At 43.6% G+C, this 17896-nt stretch overlaps 1 protein-coding gene across 3 annotated transcripts in view; it reads left to right on the top strand.

Annotated features, from left to right (window-relative positions):
• LOC106096911 (NACHT, LRR and PYD domains-containing protein 3) overlaps positions 1 to 17896 on the top strand; it is a 19194-nt gene continuing 1298 nt past the window's right edge. The window contains exons 1-11 of one of the 3 annotated variants that reach the window (XM_019357294.2): positions 1 to 49; positions 159 to 404; positions 2428 to 2515; positions 3570 to 3822; positions 3906 to 3956; positions 11550 to 13311; positions 13387 to 13560; positions 15524 to 15697; positions 17083 to 17256; positions 17597 to 17643; positions 17733 to 17896. The exon at positions 17733 to 17896 is cut by the window's right edge and continues 1298 nt beyond it. In XM_019357294.2, the coding sequence (XP_019212839.1) occupies positions 355 to 404; positions 2428 to 2515; positions 3570 to 3822; positions 3906 to 3956; positions 11550 to 13311; positions 13387 to 13560; positions 15524 to 15697; positions 17083 to 17256; positions 17597 to 17643; positions 17733 to 17896 (2937 nt within the window). In that variant the 5' untranslated portion in view covers positions 1 to 49; positions 159 to 354. Of the gene's footprint in view, positions 50 to 158; positions 405 to 2427; positions 2516 to 3013; positions 3248 to 3569; positions 3823 to 3905; positions 3957 to 11549; positions 13312 to 13386; positions 13561 to 15523; positions 15716 to 17082; positions 17257 to 17596; positions 17644 to 17732 lie in introns of those variants that run through there. The other 2 variants (XM_025903446.1, XM_025903447.1) reach the window with 2 other exon arrangements.

Below are 17896 nucleotides of genomic sequence, written 5' to 3'. Positions count from 1 at the left end.
CTAAAACCACTCTGTGTGGGGAACATGAGAGCCAGACCAAAGCTCAGAGGTGAGATGACCATCTCTAACTGTCCATGACTCTTCTCCATGTCACAGCTCAGCACTTTTCACTATTCACACTCAAAGCTGTGTGTGTGTGTGTGTGTGTCACGTTATAGTTCAGAGCAGCGGTACGCACTGTATTCTGCCAGACCTGGGCCCAGCTGCAGATCCCTAACGACTGACTTGTACTTGGAGTTACACGTGTTTTTTACTCGAAAGCGTCTCCCTTCCAGTTGGTCCTCCTCACTGTTTTGTGGAGTGAATCAAGCACAAGACTGTACTAAACTTGAACCTGAATCTAAACATGAACTGATGCCTGAAACAACAAGCATACCTGAACAAGAAGCCTCTGCGACTTCAAAGTAAGTCACTGAAATACAGTGTTGGGTAAGTTACTTTAAATTAGTAACTTAGTTAAATTACTAGTTACTTCTATCAAAAGTAACTCAGTTACTTCAAGTTACTTGTTACTTTCAGAGTAACTAGTTACTAGGGAAAGTAACTTTGGTTTTACTCAGAATCCTCTTGTTAATGTGTTGCTTCCATAACTTTGCCAGTCTTCTAGCTTGCTTACTTGCCACAAGTGCACTGTGCCACCTACCAATAGAAAAGAAAAAATAATGTGCATACTTCCACGAGAGAAATCCCACGCCTGGACCGTCGTTGACCGCCGCATGATTCTAGCCTACGTCTCAGCGTCATGTGCGCTTTTTTACATCCAACACAAAAACTGCAGTCGTGGTGCTTTCGATTGTACTCAGAACTCGGAAATTCTGCCTTCTGAATAGGAAGATGTAGGTAACACCAAACTGCAGATGAGCTGCATCCAGGGCTGGACTGGGACAAAAAATCATCCCGGGCATTTTGACTAGAGACCGGCCTCCTATTATAGGAAAAATCATAAAGCCTTTGAATGAAAATAAACACTGTTGTGACAGTGATGTACACTGTTCTGATGGTATATATGTATCAATCTATCAATCGTTTGTTGTAAGATTCAGATAATTATTTAATAACAGCCAGACATTTTAAATGAGAATAAGTAAGAAAAGTATTTCTTTGTGCCCCCCTTTTCCTGTTAATGCCCTACCTGGCCCCCTGGCAAAACTTTGCTAGACCCGCCCCTGCACAGTTACCAGCTGTCAGCAACATAGAAAAGGATCCTGGTGTTATTTGTCTCTCAGAAACAGCTCATAACTTCCCTTCAACTCATTCATGTCACCTAAAAGGTAAACCTGTTTCTCCATCACCTGTTCAGCTCTGATGATTCAGTAAGGACATCTCCTGGTTTCATCTTCATGTTTCCCTCTCACCAGATAACCAAACTAATATCATGACCAGCAGCTTTTACAGCTGTGGCTCCAGCAAACCTCAGCTGATATTAGAAATTAATATTAAATAAATTCTAACAACAGCTGATCAAGCTTAAACGTGCTGCTGTTGTTTATCCGCTGGTTTCCTCTTTCTGGCGCAAAGTGGGCGATAAATAAACAAGAGAGGAAAGCCGATCAGCTGATCATTGATCAGTTTCATGATTGAAGTAGAAACAAGAGAGGGAGGGGAGAGAATGAGAGAAGAAGAGGCAGCTGTGCAGCAAAGACACAGAATAACTCCAGCTTTGTGTCTTTTTCATTGTAGCTGAAGTCTGGGACAAACTGTGTTCCTTTTCAGCTCAATACGAAACGCATAATGTTTTCTCTGAATACGAGACGATTCCGTTTTTTACGGGACGGTTGGCAACTCTAATAATTAACTGTATGAACAAAATCAGTAACATAGCACCCACACAGCTGTATAGAAACTCCGTCATGCTAGCTAGCACGCAGTACGAAAAAGTCAGCATACCGAAAATTAACTCCACCTAAACTTGGTTTATAACTGACTCAGATAGACTGCAGGTCATAACTTCTTACCTGAAGTTCCGTTCACCTGATACTCGGACCGGCGGCCGCTTCGGGTCTCTCCTCTTGCCTCCCTTTTCCTTCATCCACCTGCTGGCCTCCACCACTTGCTAATGTTATTGAATCTGTGGAAGCTCCGCGATATCCACCACACGAAGTAACGAGTAACGAGCCTATCTAAATCCCAGTAACGAGTAACGCGTTCCTGGTTTTGACATAATAACTAGTTACCGTGCTCGTTACCACAATAATAACGTAGTTACTGTAACGTGTTACTTAATAACGCGTTAGTCCCAACACTGATGAAATAGTAGTAACAGTAAAACCACAGAACTGTAAATCAACAGAGCGTCTGTGATTAAAAGCCTGAAGTAAAGGTGTGTCTCATAAATCTGCTTTCTCACTTTACATGAAACACTTCTTTATAGAGATATTAACCATGCACAGTTAAATAATTCATTAAAATTGGATCATCTCTCTTTAGTCTTCAGATCCTCGGTTGTAAACATGTCATGGATCAGGATCAGGCTGGGCCCCGGCAGATGATCTGTCCAGTGTTGAACAGCAGTGCTGTAAGTCATGCTTCATCCTGTTTCAGGTCCTTTTCTGTATATTAAAAAAAATGTTTATTTCCTCTTTTGTTCCTGATAAGCAGACTCTGAGGTAAATATCACATTACACAGACCCTGACTTTATTGATTTTATTGTTTTAATCTAATGTGCTGATTTTATTGTTTTAAATGTAATTCTGATCATCATTTTTTATACTATTTTATTATTGTCTTTGCTATTTGTGCTAATTTTATTTATTTTAATGTCATTTTAATAATCATTTTTATATATATATATTTTATTTATTTTACATTATTATTTTTCTTAGTTTTTTAACATGTTTAATGTATCATTTTGGCATGTCAAGTGTACAGCACTTTGTGTTCAGCTGGGGGCTGATCTGAAAGTGCTATATAAATAAATTGCTTGCTTGCTTGCTTACATCCACAGCCATAGCAAAGGAAAGTGTCCTGATTTGAAACTAAACAAGTCATTATTCTGTCTCTTCTTCATTTTAGAAAACACCTATCCACCTCAGCGTACAACATCACGTTTGACACCACATTCATGCTTGGCATAGAGTTTAACACAAGAGATAAATGCACAGTAAATTTTTACCTCTAATATGGAGACACCTTGAGATAGGAAACAAAATTGGGAAGCTTTGTCAGCCTCAGGGATCAACAGACTGCACTCTGATAACAAAATCACAGGCAGGATGACAAAGACCAAACAGCAAAGAGTAAACTCAGGTGACTTGGACCTCTAAGCAGAACACTGACGTAACAATTAGACTGTCCTTTTTTAAGAAAGCCTGTCTAAAATGAAACAATCCCAGGTTAATGCAAAATTGGATTATTTGTTTATACAAGCAAAGTTAAATTTGATGTTAGTCGCACAAAAATGTTGAAGTTTATGGTCTTAAAGCCTATATTTATGTATCTGTTGTGTTTGACCAGTCTATTTGTTTTTTTTCTGTTAACAACTCAGATGTTGGTGAGATTTCATAAAACGACTCTTTCTTGTTCATTGTTTAGTGTGCGTATTATCAAAAACGTTCTCTTACTTTATCAGGTAAAAAAGACAGACGGGCTTTTAAAGGAATGGTTGTGGGAAACTCTGGAGACTTTGGGAACTGAGGAGCTGAAAAACTTCAAGTGGTGTCTGCAAAATGTTACTGAGTCAAAGGATGGCTTCAAGCCAATCAAAAAGAGTCGACTGGAGAACGCAGACAGACTGGACACAGTGGACCTGATGGTGCAGATGTACGATACAAAGACTGCAGAGGTGACGAAGAAGATTTTAAGGAAGATCAAAAGGAATGAAGGTCTGCTATTTAGAGGAACTATAAAGCCTGTACATGTTTTTTTAAATAATAATAAAAATGAATCCATTATTGGTTTTCAACAGGACAACCCTTTCCCCAAATTCTGCTGCAGGATCAACCAGCTAATGCCACAGGTATGTGTTCATTATGGTACTAAGTCATACTACACTAAGACTGATAATATAAGTGTAATATTTAAGGGGGGAGACCAAATAGCTGCCAGTCTGATTTAATCTAAACCTTTCTCATCTTTCCACAATTCACTAACTTTCATCTGTGTGAAAAGGTGAGAAAGTCTGCCCAAAAAGGAAATCTACTTCTTCTCTCTATAACTCAGTTTGATATTTAACTGCAAGAAGCATTCAACTCCAGTCAAACAGATCTTTAGTTAATCTGCTATATGAGGTGGACAATTTCTCAGTTTCCTAGACTTCCAAAAGTAACGTATTTTTAGGACTACACATATATATATATATATAAACACCCAGCGCGCCCCTGCGGGCGGTTTATCCTTCAAGCTCGGGTCCTCTACCAGAGGCCTGGGAGCTTGAGGGTCCTGCGCAGTATCTTAGCTGTTCCCAGGACTGCGCTCTTCTGGACAGAGATCTCCGATGTTGTTCCCGGGATCTGCTGGAGCCACTCGCCTAGCTTGGGAGTCACCGCACCTAGTGCTCCGATTACCACGGGGACCACCGTCACCTTCACCCTCCACATCCTCTCGAGCTCTTCTCTGAGCCCTTGGTATTTCTCCAGCTTCTCGTGTTCCTTCTTCCTGATATTGCTGTCATTCGGAACCGCTACATCGATCACTACGGCCGTCTTCTTCTGTTTGTCTACCACCACTATGTCCGGTTGGTTAGCCACCACCATTTTGTCCGTCTGCATCTGGAAGTCCCACAGGATCTTAGCTCGGTCATTCTCCACCACCCTTGGGGGCATCTCCCATTTTGACCTCGGGACTTCCAGGTTATACTCGGCACAGATGTTCCTGTACACTATGCCGGCCACTTGGTTATGGCGCTCCATGTATGCCTTGCCTGCTAGCATTTTGCACCCTGCTGTTATGTGCTGGATTGTCTCTGGGGCATCTTTACACAGCCTGCACCTGGGGTCTTGCCTGGTGTGATAGACCCCAGCCTCTATGGATCTTGTACTCAGAGCTTGTTCTTGTGCTGCCATGATTAGTGCCTCTGTGCTGTCTTTCAGTCCAGCTTTGTCCAGCCACTGGTAGGATTTCTGTATATCAGCCACCTCCTCTATCTGCCGGTGGTACATACCGTGCAGGGGCCTGTCCTTCCATGATGGTTCCTCGCCTTCCTCCTCTTTCTTGGGTTTCTGCTGCCTGAGGTATTCACTGAGCACGCTGTCAGTTGGGGCCATCTTCGTGATGTATTCGTGGATGTTTCTTGTCTCATCCTGGACTGTGGTGCTGACACTCACCAGTCCCCGGCCCCCTTCCTTCCGCTTAGCGTACAACCTCAGGGTGCTAGACTTGGGGTGAAACCCTCCATGCATGGTAAGGAGCTTTCTTGTCTTGATGTCAGTGGCTTCTATCTCCTCCTTTGGCCAGCCTATTACCCCAGCAGGGTACCTGATCACGGGCAGGGCGTAGGTGTTGATGGCCCGGATCTTGTTCTTACCGTTCAGCTGACTCCTCAGGACTTGCCTGACCCTCTGCAGGTACTTGGTGGTTGCAGCTTTCCTAGCGGCCTCTTCATCGTTCCCATTCGCCTGTGGGATCCCCAGGTACTTGTAACTGTCCTCTATGTCTGCAATGTTGCCTTCTGGTAGTTCAATCCCCTCAGTTCTGACTACCTTCCCTCTCTTTGTTACCATCCGACTACACTTCTCCAGCCCGAATGACATTCCAATGTCATTGCTGTATAGCCTGGTAGTGTGTATCAGTGAATCGATGTCTCGTTCACTCTTGGCATACAGCTTGATGTCATCCATGTACAGGAGGTGGCTGACAACCGCTCCGTTCCGTAGTCGGTATCCGTAGCCAGTCTTGTTAATGATCTCACTGAGGGGGTTCAGGCCTATGCAGAACAGCAGTGGGGACAGAGCATCTCCTTGGTAGATCCCGCACTTGATGGTGACTTGTGCTATGGGCTTGGAGTTGGCCTCTAGTGTTGTGTGCCACATTCCCATTGAGTTCCTGATGAAGGCTCTTAGGGTCCTGTTGATCTTGTACAATTCTAGGCATTCCAGTATCCAGCTGTGGGGCATTGAGTCATAGGCCTTCTTGTAATCAATCCAGGCTGTGCACAGGTTGGTCAGTCTGGTCTTGCAGTCTCGGCTGACTGTTCTGTCTACCAGTAGCTGGTGTTTTGCGCCTCTGGTATTCTTGCCAATCCCTTTCTGTGCCCCGCTCATGTATTGACCCATGTATTGACACATATATATATATATATATATATATATATATATATATATATATATATATGTGTATGTGTATATATATATATGTGTATATATATATATGTGTATATATATGTATATATATATATGTGTATATATATGTATATATATATATGTGTATATATATGTATATATATATATGTGTATATGTATATATATATATATATATATATATATATATATATATATATATATATATATATATATATATATATGTGTAGTCCTAAAAATACGTTACTTTTGGAAGTAACATATATATATATATATATACACATATATATATATGTGTAGTCCTAAAAATACGTTACTTTTGGAAGTAACATATATATATATATATATACACATATATATATATGTGTAGTCCTAAAATACGTTACTTTTGGAAGTAACATATATATATATATATACACATATATATATATATATATATATATATATATACACGTATATATATATATATGTATATATATACACGTATGTATGTATATATATATACACATACATACATACATACATACATACATACATACATACATACATACATACATATATATACATACATATATATATGTATATATAGGGTCTCCCATGGCAAATTGGTCCTGGGTGAGGGACCAGACAAAGAGCGATTCAGAAGACCTTTATAAAGAAAACATCGAGGGAACAGTTTACCCTGCCCGGGATAGGGTTACCGGGGCCCCGCCCTGGAGCCAGGCCTGGGGAGGGTGCCCGAGGGCGAGCGTCTGGTGGCCGGGCCTTAATCCATGGGGCCCGGCCGGGCACAGCCTGAAGAGGAGACATGGGCCCTCCTCCCGCAGGCCCACCACCCGCAGGAGGCGCCATAGGGGTCGGGTGCATTGTCGGGTGCGGCCAGGAGCGGAGGCCCTGGCGGACTGATCCCCGGCTGCCAAGACTGGCAATAGGGACATGGAATGTCACCTCTCTGGTGGGGAAGGAGCCTGAGTTAGTGCGTGAGGTTGAGAGGTACCGGCTAGATATAGTCGGGCTCACCTCTACGCATGGCTTGGGCTCTGGAACCAGTCTCCTGGAGAGGGGCTGGACTCTGTCTCAGTCTGGAGTTGCCCCTGGTGAGAGGCGGCGGGCTGGGGTGGGTATTCTAATATCCCCTCGGCTTGCTGCCGGTACGTTGGGATTTTTCCCGGTGGATGAGAGGGTTTGTTCCCTGCGCCTTAGGGTCGGGGAATGGGTCCTGACTGTCATCTGCGCTTATGCGCCGAGTGGCAGTTCAGATTACCCAGCCTTTTTAGAGTCCCTGGGGGGGGGTGCAGGAAGGTGCCCCACCTGGAGACTCTGTTGTCCTGCTGGGAGACTTCAATGCTCACGTGGGTAACAACAGCGAGACCTGGAGGGGCGTGATTGGGAGGAACGGCCTCCCTGATCTGAATCCGAGCGGTGTTTTGTTATTGGACTTCTGTGCAAATCACAGTTTGGCCATAACGAACACCTTGTTCGAACATAAGAGTGTCCATAAGTGCACGTGGCACCAGGACGCTCTAGGCCGCAGGTCGATGATCGATTTTGTAATCGTATCACCAGACCTGCGACCATATGTTCTGGACACTCGGGTAAAGAGAGGGGCTGAGCTGTCAACTGATCACCACCTGGTGGTGAGTTGGATCAGGTGGCGGGGGAGGACGCTGGACAGACCCGGTGCACCTAAACGTGTAGTGAGGGTGTGCTGGGAACGTCTAGCAGAGGCCCCAGTCCGCGAGATCTTCAACGCACACCTCCGGCAGAGCTTCAACAGCATTCCGAGGGAGACTGGGGACATTGAGTCCGAATGGACCATGTTCAGCGTCTCCATTGCCGAAGCTGCTGCATTGAGCTGCGGCCGCAGGGTGGTTGATGCCTGCCGTGGTGGTAATCCCCGAACCAAATGGTGGACACCAGAGGTGAAGGAAGCCACCAAGCTGAAGAAGGAGTCCTATCGGGCTTGGTTAGCCTGTGGGACTCCAGAGGCAGCCGACAGGTATCGACAGGCCAAGCGGAATGCGGCTCGGGCAGTGGCTGAAGCAAAAACTCGGGTGTGGGAGGAGTTCGGAGAGGCCATGGAAAAAGACTTTCGGACTGCCTCGAAGAGATTCTGGCAAACCGTCAGGCGTCTCAGGAGGGGAAAGCGGTGCTCTACCTGCACTGTGTATAGTGCTGGCGGAGCACTGCTGACGTCGACTGAGAAAATTGTCAGGCAGTGGAAGGAATACTTCGAGGACCTCCTTAATCCCACTGACACATCTTCCGAGGAGGAAGCAGAGTCTGGGGATGAGGGGAATGACCCGGCAATTTACGGGGGCGAGGTCACTGAGGCAGTTAAACAACTCCTTGGTGGCAGAGCCCCTGGTGTTGATGAGGTCCACCCCGAGTTCCTGAAGGCTCTGGATGTTGTAGGGCTGTCCTGGTTGACACGCCTCTACAATGTTGCGTGGAGATCAGGGGCAGTACCCCTGGACTGGCAGACCGGGGTGGTGGTCCCCATCTTTAAGAGGGGAGACCGGAGGGTGTGTTCCAACTACAGGGGGATCACACTTTAGTGATCGTTAGTTAGTTAGTCGAACCTCGGATACAGGACGAACAATGCGGTTTTCGTCCTGGTCGCGGAACACTGGACCAGCTCTTTATCCTCTCAAGGATACTTGAGGGTGCATGGGAGTTTGCCCAACCAGTCTACATGTGTTTTGTGGACTTGGAGAAGGCATTCGACCGTGTCCCTCGGGGTGTCCTGTGGGAGGTGTTGCGGGAGTATGGGGTGTCTGGCCCATTGCTACGGGCCATTCGATCCCTATACAACCGTTGCAAGAGTTTGGTTCGCATTGCCGGCAATAAGTCGGACTCGTTCCCGGTGGGTGATGGGCTCCGCCAGGGCTGCCCTTTGTCACCGGTTCTGTTCATAATTTTTATGGACAGGATTTCTAGGCGCAGCCAAGTGGCGGAGGGCTTTCGCTTCGGTGGCCTCAGAATCTCATCTCTGCTTTTTGCAGATGATGTGGTTCTGTTGGCTTCATCAGGTGAGGGCCTCCAGCTCGCACTGGAACGGTTCGCAGCTGAGTATGAAGCAGCAGGAATGAGGATCAGCACCTCCAAATCTGAGGCCATGGTTCTCAGCCGGAAAAGGGTGGAGTGCCCACTCCGGGTCGGGGATGAGTTCCTGCCCCAAGTGGAGGAGTTCAAGTATCTCGGGGTCTTGTTCGCGAGTGATGGGAGAAGGGAGCCGGAGATCGACAGACGGATTGGTGCTGCGGCTGCAGTGATGCGGACGTTGCACCGGTCCGTCGTGGTGAAGAGGAAGCTGAGTGTAAAAGCGAAGCTCTCAATTTACCGGTCGATCTACGTCCCTACCCTCACCTATGGCCACGAGCTGTGGGTAGTGACCGAAAGAACGAGATCGCGGATACAAGCGGCAGAAATGAGCTTCCTCCGAAGGGTGGCTGGCCTCTCCCTTAGAGATAGGGTGAGAAGTTCGGCCATCCGGGAGGGGCTCAGAGTAGAGCCGCTGCTCCTCCACATCGAAAGGAGCCAGTTGAGGTGGTTCGGGCATCTGACAAGGATGCCTCCTGGGCGCCTCCTGGGTGAGGTGTTCCGGGCATGTCCCACCGGGAGGAGGCCCCGGGGCAGACCCAGGACACGCTGGAGAGATTATATCTCTCGGCTGGCCTGGGAACGCCTTGGTGTTCCCCGGATAAGCTGGAGGAGGTGGCTGGGGAGAGGGAGGTCTGGGCTTCTCTGCTTAGGCTGCTGCCCGCGCGACCCGGCCTCGGATAAAGCGGATGAAGATGGATGGATGGATGGACTACCTCCTTTACCATCTGAAGGACACTTGGTCATCATATGAATTATTGGATCAGTGGGAGTCACTAATACTAGATGGTCTTGTTCATGGAGAACTATGGAGCTTGAGATAATAAGCAAATCAGTCCAGCTTCTGCATTGGTGTTGACACAATACTAGTTTGTTGTAGTAAAGAGAAAACGGATTCTTAAGGTGAAACTGTTGATAGTCTTACCATCAACAGCTAGCTTTGGGTAGTGGCCAAAGGAATAAGGCCATGTATACAAGTGGTGAAAACATGCTTCCTTTATTGGCAGTCTATGCTTAGCCTTAGAGACGGGGTAAGCAACTCTCACATTAACAGAGGTGGGATGGTATCTGCACTTATGTATTTGTTTTTCTGACAACTTTTGGGTTTTATTTCCTATTTATATTTTTAAAGTGGGCTGCATATGTTTTTTTAAGTGGTGATAATGTATCTAACAATGTATATAACAACAAAGTATATAACAACTCAAACGAAATGCACCGTGACTGGGGCACCATTGCTGTGGTGCTCATGGTCAGAGTTAGGTTGCATCAAGTGTACCACAGATGAATTATCTGAGCCACTGAATTCAACCTTTAGGTCACCTGAATACAGTCTAGTGTAAAGAAAGTATAAAGAGTAAACTGTCAGTTTAACGGATGGAAATCAGCCAAGATAGTTTGTGAAGTATTAGCTTCTTTCTCTCAGTTGTGTAAAGAGCAGTAAACCTCAGATCAGCACCAGCAGCTCAGCTGATCAAAACCTGCAGACAAAGAAAGTCTACTTGAGCTTTCAATAGAAATGATAATATTATCAATCATAGGGTCACCCTCACCTGCCAAATCTCATTATCCTCTTACTGTACACATTTCTTTGGTTTAGCTTTGGGAGCAAGGTTTTTAAAAAAGTCTGTATTCACATTTACTAATATTATTTTGTTATTATATCAATACAGCACAAGGATTTCACTTTGACCTAAGTGAAGAAGTTGACACAGCCCTTCAACTTTTGCCAAAGTATTTTTTTTAAACAAGTATCTCTACTTTTCTTTAAGTAAAGAGCTTCAGTAATTTTGCCACCTCTAGCCATTAAGAAGAGGCTCTGAACAGAGCAGCAGTCCTGTGTATTAATAATGACTAATGTGTCTCAGATATCTGCCTAAAATGTCTCCTCTTCTAACTGAGGGATCTTGAGAAAGTTCAACTTACAAGAGAGCCCAGGGCAGACTTAGGACACACTGTCAAGATTTTTCTCTCAGCTGGCTTGAGAATCCTTTGGTAACCTCTAGAAGATTAAGGATACAGTGGAGGATAAGGGAGAGGTCTAGAAGGCTCAGGCAGCCTGGATCTGGATAAGTGGTAGGAAGATGGGTAGAATTTTTAATATTGATAAATTGATATCCTACACTGTAAATGAAGAACTGATCACATCCATGATAATGTTTTCATTGCTCACTAACTGTTACATCTTTCCTTTTTTTTCTTTCTGTATTAAGATGCTTTTGTTCAGTGTCAATGCAAAATAAAGTCCAAACTAAAGAAGAAGTTCCAGTGTGTGTTTGAGGGGATCGCTAAAGCAGGAAACCCAACATTTCTTAATCAGATCTACACAGAGCTCTACATCACAGAACAAAAGACTACAAAGGTTAATGATGAACATGAAGTCAGACAGATTGAAACAGCATCCCAGAAAATGCACAGATCAGAAACAGCAATAAGATTAGACGATATCTTCAAAGGCTCCACTGGAAGAGATGAACCAATCAGAACAGTGCTGACAAAGGGAGTGGCTGGCATTGGGAAAACTGTCTTAACACAAAAATTCACTCTGGACTGGGCTGAAGACAAAACCAACCAGAACATTGAATTCACATTTCCATTCACTTTCAAGGAGCTCAATGTGTTGAAGGAGAAAAAGTTCAGCTTGGTAGAACTTGTGCATCGCTTCTTTACTGAAACCAAAAAAGCAGGAATCTGCAGCTTTGAAGACTTCCAGGTTGTGTTCATCTTAGACGGTCTTGATGAGTGTCGACTTTCTTTAGACTTCCACAACACTGAGATCTTTACTGATGTTACAGAGTCGACCTCAGTGGATGTGCTGCTGACAAACCTCATCAGGGGACATCTGTTTCCCTCTGCTCGCCTCTGGATAACCACAAGACCTGCAGCAGCCAATCAAATCCCTCCTGAATGTGTTAGTATGATGACAGAGGTCAGAGGGTTCACTGACCAACAGAAAGAGGAGTACTTTAAGAAGAGATTCAGAGATAAGGAGCAGGCCAGCAGGATCATCTCCAACATCAAGGCATCACGAAGCCTCCACATCATGTGCCACATCCCAGTCTTCTGCTGGATCACTGCTACAGTTCTGGAGGATGTGCTGAAAACCAGAGACGGAGAAGAGCTGCCCAAGACCCTGACTGAGATGTACATCCACTTCCTGGTGCTTCAGGCCAAAGTGAAGAAGGTCAAGTATGATGGAGGAGCTGAGACAGATCCACACTGGAGTCCAGAGAGCAGGAAGATGATTGAGTCTCTGGGAAAACTGGCTTTTGATCAGCTGCAGAAAGGAAACCTGATCTTCTATGAATCAGACCTGACAGAGTGTGGCATCGATATCAGAGCAGCCTCAGTGTACTCAGGAGTGTTCACACAGATCTTTAAAGAGGAGAGAGGACTGTACCAGGACAAGGTGTTCTGCTTCATCCATCTGAGTGTTCAGGAGTTTCTGGCTGCTCTTCATGTTCACCTGACATTTATCAACTTTGAAGTGAATCTGCTGGTAGAAGAAGAAACCTTATTTACAAACTTCTACCAATGTGCTGTGGACGAGGCCTTACAGAGTCCAAACGGACACCTGGACTTATTTCTCCGCTTTCTGCTGGGTCTTTCACTGGTAACCAATCAGATTCTACTCAGAGGCCTTGTGACTTATTCAAAAAGTATCTCAAAAGCCAGTAAAGAAACAGTCTGCTACATTGAGAACAAGCTCTGTGAGAATCTGCCTACAGAGAAAACTATCAATCTCTTTCATTGTCTGAATGAACTGAATGATTGTTCTCTAGTAGAGACAATCCATTGGAACCTGAGTTTAGGGCGTCTCTACCCAGACGAACTGTCTCCTGACGAGTGGTCAGCCGTGGTCTTCATCTTACTGTCATCAGAAAAGGATCTGGATGTTTTTGAGCTGAAGAAATATGTTTCAGAAAGTGCTCTTCTGAGGCTGCTACCAGTCGTCAAAGACTCCAAGAAAGCTGTGTAAGTACACAGATATTTATTGAGATATTCAGTTTACTGGAAGAGTTAATCATTGCTCTGTTATTTTCCCTTTAGACTAAGTGGCTGTAACCTTTCACAGAGAAGCTTTGAAGCTCTGTCCTCAGTTTTAAACTGTGACTCATCTCATCTGAGGAAGCTGGATCTGAGTAACAACAATGTGCAAGATTCTGATGTGAAGATACTGTCTGCTGGATTGAAGAGTTCATACTGCAGACTGGATTCACTCAGGTCAGAACAGAGTTAAAAGGCCTCAGAACTCTAAATACTTGATAAACTAAATAATAATAATAATAATGATAATAATGATAATGATAATAATGATAATAATAATAATAAGGGTTGCAAGCACAGATGATAGGTCCCTTGTGTATGTCCAGGCAAGCTGTAGTTACTTTAGTACATCATGGTTGGAACCTTTTATGTAAATTCAATCTACATGAGATGACACTGTGTGACCTAATATCGTGACATAGATATCTCAAGGCTTGAGATTCTCATGAAGCATGTGATGTTTAGGGCAGATGGAACTATACTTAAGTTTTATTTGCCCCAAAAATGCGGTTTCACAAAAACACAACTTTCCATCACCAAAATCTTTGGATTGAACTCACAAAAGATGCAGCCAGAGTTGCACCTTAAAATCAAAATAGCTGATTTCTTATTGGGTTTTTAGTATGACTTTTTTGCACATCACAGCACATTACATGAGGGAGCTAAATTTCAGATAGACAAATTAAATGTAGCACCAGGGCCTAAACTTCAACAGGGGAGTCGTTAATAATGTTATATCGTCAATTTGTAGGACTCTGTGTCACGGCCAGCGGGGCAAGATGTATGTAAATTATTAAAGGACCCAAAATGCGAGCACTGCTTCTGTTGAGAGTGAGCTATATTGAAGAGGATGTCAAACAACGAAAAAAGGGCGAGGGTGGTGAGAACAGAACTGACAAAACTAACCTGAAACCAGAGCAGAGAGATAACGCAGACCAGAGAACAAAACACCATATAATACAGACAAACCAGCAACACGCAGGAGAACACACAGGGCTTAAATACACACAGCAGTAATCAAGGAATGGGAGACAGGAGGGGAACACACCTGGGAGAAATCAGAGCTGATGAGACAGGGGAAACGTAAACTGAACACACTCACTTGAGACAAAGACCTTCAAAATAAAACACGAAACTAGCAGACACACAGGACCAGACAAGACACTGAACTTAACAGAGTGACTCACGAGCAGACACAGTGACACCATGGACAGACAGAGGGAACACAGACAGGCATGAAACAAAACCCTAACACATAGCAAACCTAAACAAAAGACATAACAGAATAAACAAAACATAGAATATTATAAAGAAACACAAAACACTGAGTCGTCAGACTCAGGGCCATGACACTCTGGTGCTTGAAAGAAACCAGAAAGATCTTCATTTAGCCTGGAATAAGAGCTTGCTGCTCTATATACATGTTATTAGAAAACTCCTCTGTAAAGCTAGGACACCTTAGTCTTCATTGATTGAAGAAATTATGAACAATGCTAGGAAAATGTAGGACTGCTTTCATACATTTGTACAATCTTTCTAAAATTAAAAACATCCTGGCTCAGAGTGATGTTGAAAAAGTAGTTCATGCATTTATTACTTCTGGAGTGGACTGTTGTCATTTATTACTATAAAAGCTCAGTGAAACACCTTCAATTGATCCAGAATGCTGGAGAATGTATATGTAGAATTTGTGGAACCAGTTCCCAGTTTGGATTTGTGAGGACTCTCTCTGCTTTCACAACTGGGTTTAAAAACCTTCCTTGTTCATAAAGTCCGGGTTTGATAAGGTCACCCTAAATTCTCCCGTAGTATTTTTCTATCAATTATTTATATTATATACAGCCTAGATTTGTATAGCATGTTACACCCAGAGGAATTTGTGATGACTTGCAGGATTTACATTATGGATAGCAAATGTTTAGCTGATGAAATCAAATGTTTTCGATGCATTTCCCACAACTGCACACTTTGGAAATTCCCACCCTCTGGTCCCTGAAAGATTTCTTTTATTATTTATGTTAGCTGCAACTGTTATCAATCTGTTTCTAATTTCTAATGTTTCTAAATCTTGCTGGTTGATAGAGGCACTTTATTTACATTTCAAATTAAATGTTTTTCATGTTTATTATTTTCTGTCCAGGCTCTGTGACTGCAAACTCTCACAGAGAAGCTGTGACGTTCTGTCCTCAGTTCTCATCTCACAGACTTGTAGCCTGAGGGAGCTGGACCTGAACCACAATGATCTGCAAGATTCGGGAGTGAAGATGCTATCTGCTGCACTGAAGAGGACACAGTGCAAACTGGAAATGCTCAGGTCAACAAGTGATAACTGGTAACACATAAAGTAGACCTATGTTTCCAGAAAGTCGGGCTTGTGTAACATCTCTATTAAAATAATTTTAAAACTATTTGATGTGTTGGTTCCATCTGAAATAATCAAATGTACTTCCTTTACACAGCTGTAATTACATCCTAAAGACATTTTAAGTCTGAAAATTGATGATGAGTCAAATTGTAGAAAAATAAAAACGTGTGATATATAAATATCCACTGATGTCTCAAATCAAGTACAATGCTGGAAATCTTGATTTATTACTTCCAGGCTGGACTACTGTAATTTATTATTATCAGGATGTCCTAAAAAGTCCCTGAAAAGCCTTCAGTTAATCCAAAATGCTGCAGCAAGAGTCCTGACAGGGACTAGAAAGAGAGAACATATTTCTCCTGTTTTGGTTTCCCTTCATTGGCTTCCTGTTAAATCCAGAATTGAATTCAAAATCCTGCTCCTCACATACAAGGTCTTAAATAATCAGGCCCCATCTTATCTTAATGACCTTGTAGTACCATATCACCCTATTAGAGCACTTCGCTCTCGCTCTGCAGGCCTACTTGTTGTTCCTAGAGTATTTAAAAGTATAATGGGAGGGAGAGCCTTCAGTTTTCAGGCCCCTCTTCTGTGGAACCAGCTTCCAGTTTGGATTCGGGAGACAGACACTATCTCTACTTTTAAGATTAGGCTTAAAACTTTCCTTTTTGCTAAAGCATATAGTTAGGGCTGGACCAGGTGACCCTGAATCCTCCCTTAGTTATGCTGCAATAGATGTAGGCTGCCGGGGATTCCCATGATGAGTTTTTCCTTTCCAGTCACCTTTCTCACTCACTATGTGTTAACAGACCTCTCTGCATTGAATCATATCTGTTATTAATCTCTGTCTCTCTTCCACAGCATGTCTTTATCCTGTTTTCCTTCTCTCAATCCAACCGGTCGCAGCAGATGGCCCCGCCCCTCCCTGAGCCTGGTTCTGCCGGAGGTTTCTTCCTGTTAAAAGGGAGTTTTTCCTTCCCACTGTCGCCAAAGTGCTTGCTCATAGGGGGTCATATGATTATTGGGTTTTTCTCTGTATCTATTATTGTACGATCTACTGTACAATATAAAGCGCCTTGAGGCGACTGCTGTTGTGATTTGTCACTATATAAATAAAAATTGAATTGAATAACAAGGGGAGTTTAAAAGTGGCTTTGACAGTATTTTAGGAATTATTTCTCAATAGAAACTTTTTTATATTTGGACTGTATTCATTCAAACACTGGATACAATCGTGGGTTGACTTTAAAACTGAAAATCTAACCTCTTCCTAAGTTATTTTTCTTTTTACTATACAATGAGCTTGTGTTTTCTGCTGTGTTTTGTGTCTGCAGGCTGTCAGGGTGTATGATTACAAGTGAAGGCTGTGTGTCACTGGCCTCAGCTCTGAGCTCCAACCCCTCTTATCTGAAAGAGCTGGATCTGAGCTACAATCATCCAGGAGACTCAGGAGTGAAGCTGCTGTCAGCTAGACTGAATGATCCACACTGGAGACTGGACACGCTCAGGTATGGAGAGCCCTACTGCAAGCTTGAGACCAAGTACAAGAACTAGTCTTTTGTTATATATAATTTCATATTTAGAGACCGCATTCACAAGACTTCATTTTCAAAGAATCGTGTATATAAAATTCCTCCTCTTCCTTTTCCTGGTATATAGAGATATCTATCTATCTATCTATCTGTCTATCTGTCTGTCTGTCTGTCTGTCTGTCTGTCTGTCTGGATGGATGGATGGATGGATGGATGGATGGATGACCCAAGCTTGAAGGATAGACCGCCCACAGTGGCGAGAGGGGATTTTGTTTTTTTTTTAATATTGCTTGATCTAACCCCCTTCTTCTTTTAGGTTGGAGCCTGCTGGAGTTCAGTGGTTGAGACCCGGTCTGAGGAAGTGTAAGCCTGTTTCCAATGTGATTCATAAAAACAAGAATGAACACCAAACAGATGAATAACCTCTGCTGTGTTTTTCATATCTCCATCAGATGCATGTGAACTCACGCTGGACTCAAACACAGCAAACAGAAAACTCAAACTCACTGACAACAGCAGGAAGGTGGTATATGAGGGCTGTCAGTCATATCCTGACCATCCAGATAGGTTTGACAGGTGTCCTCAAATGCTGTGTGGAAATAGCCTGACAGGTCGC

Source organism: Oreochromis niloticus, linkage group LG23 (genome assembly GCF_001858045.2).
Source record: "Oreochromis niloticus isolate F11D_XX linkage group LG23, O_niloticus_UMD_NMBU, whole genome shotgun sequence".
Taxonomy (NCBI): Eukaryota; Metazoa; Chordata; class Actinopteri; order Cichliformes; family Cichlidae; genus Oreochromis; species Oreochromis niloticus.
The sequence above is the reverse complement of the archived record's forward strand: the minus strand, read 5'-3'. Positions and strand labels throughout refer to the sequence as shown.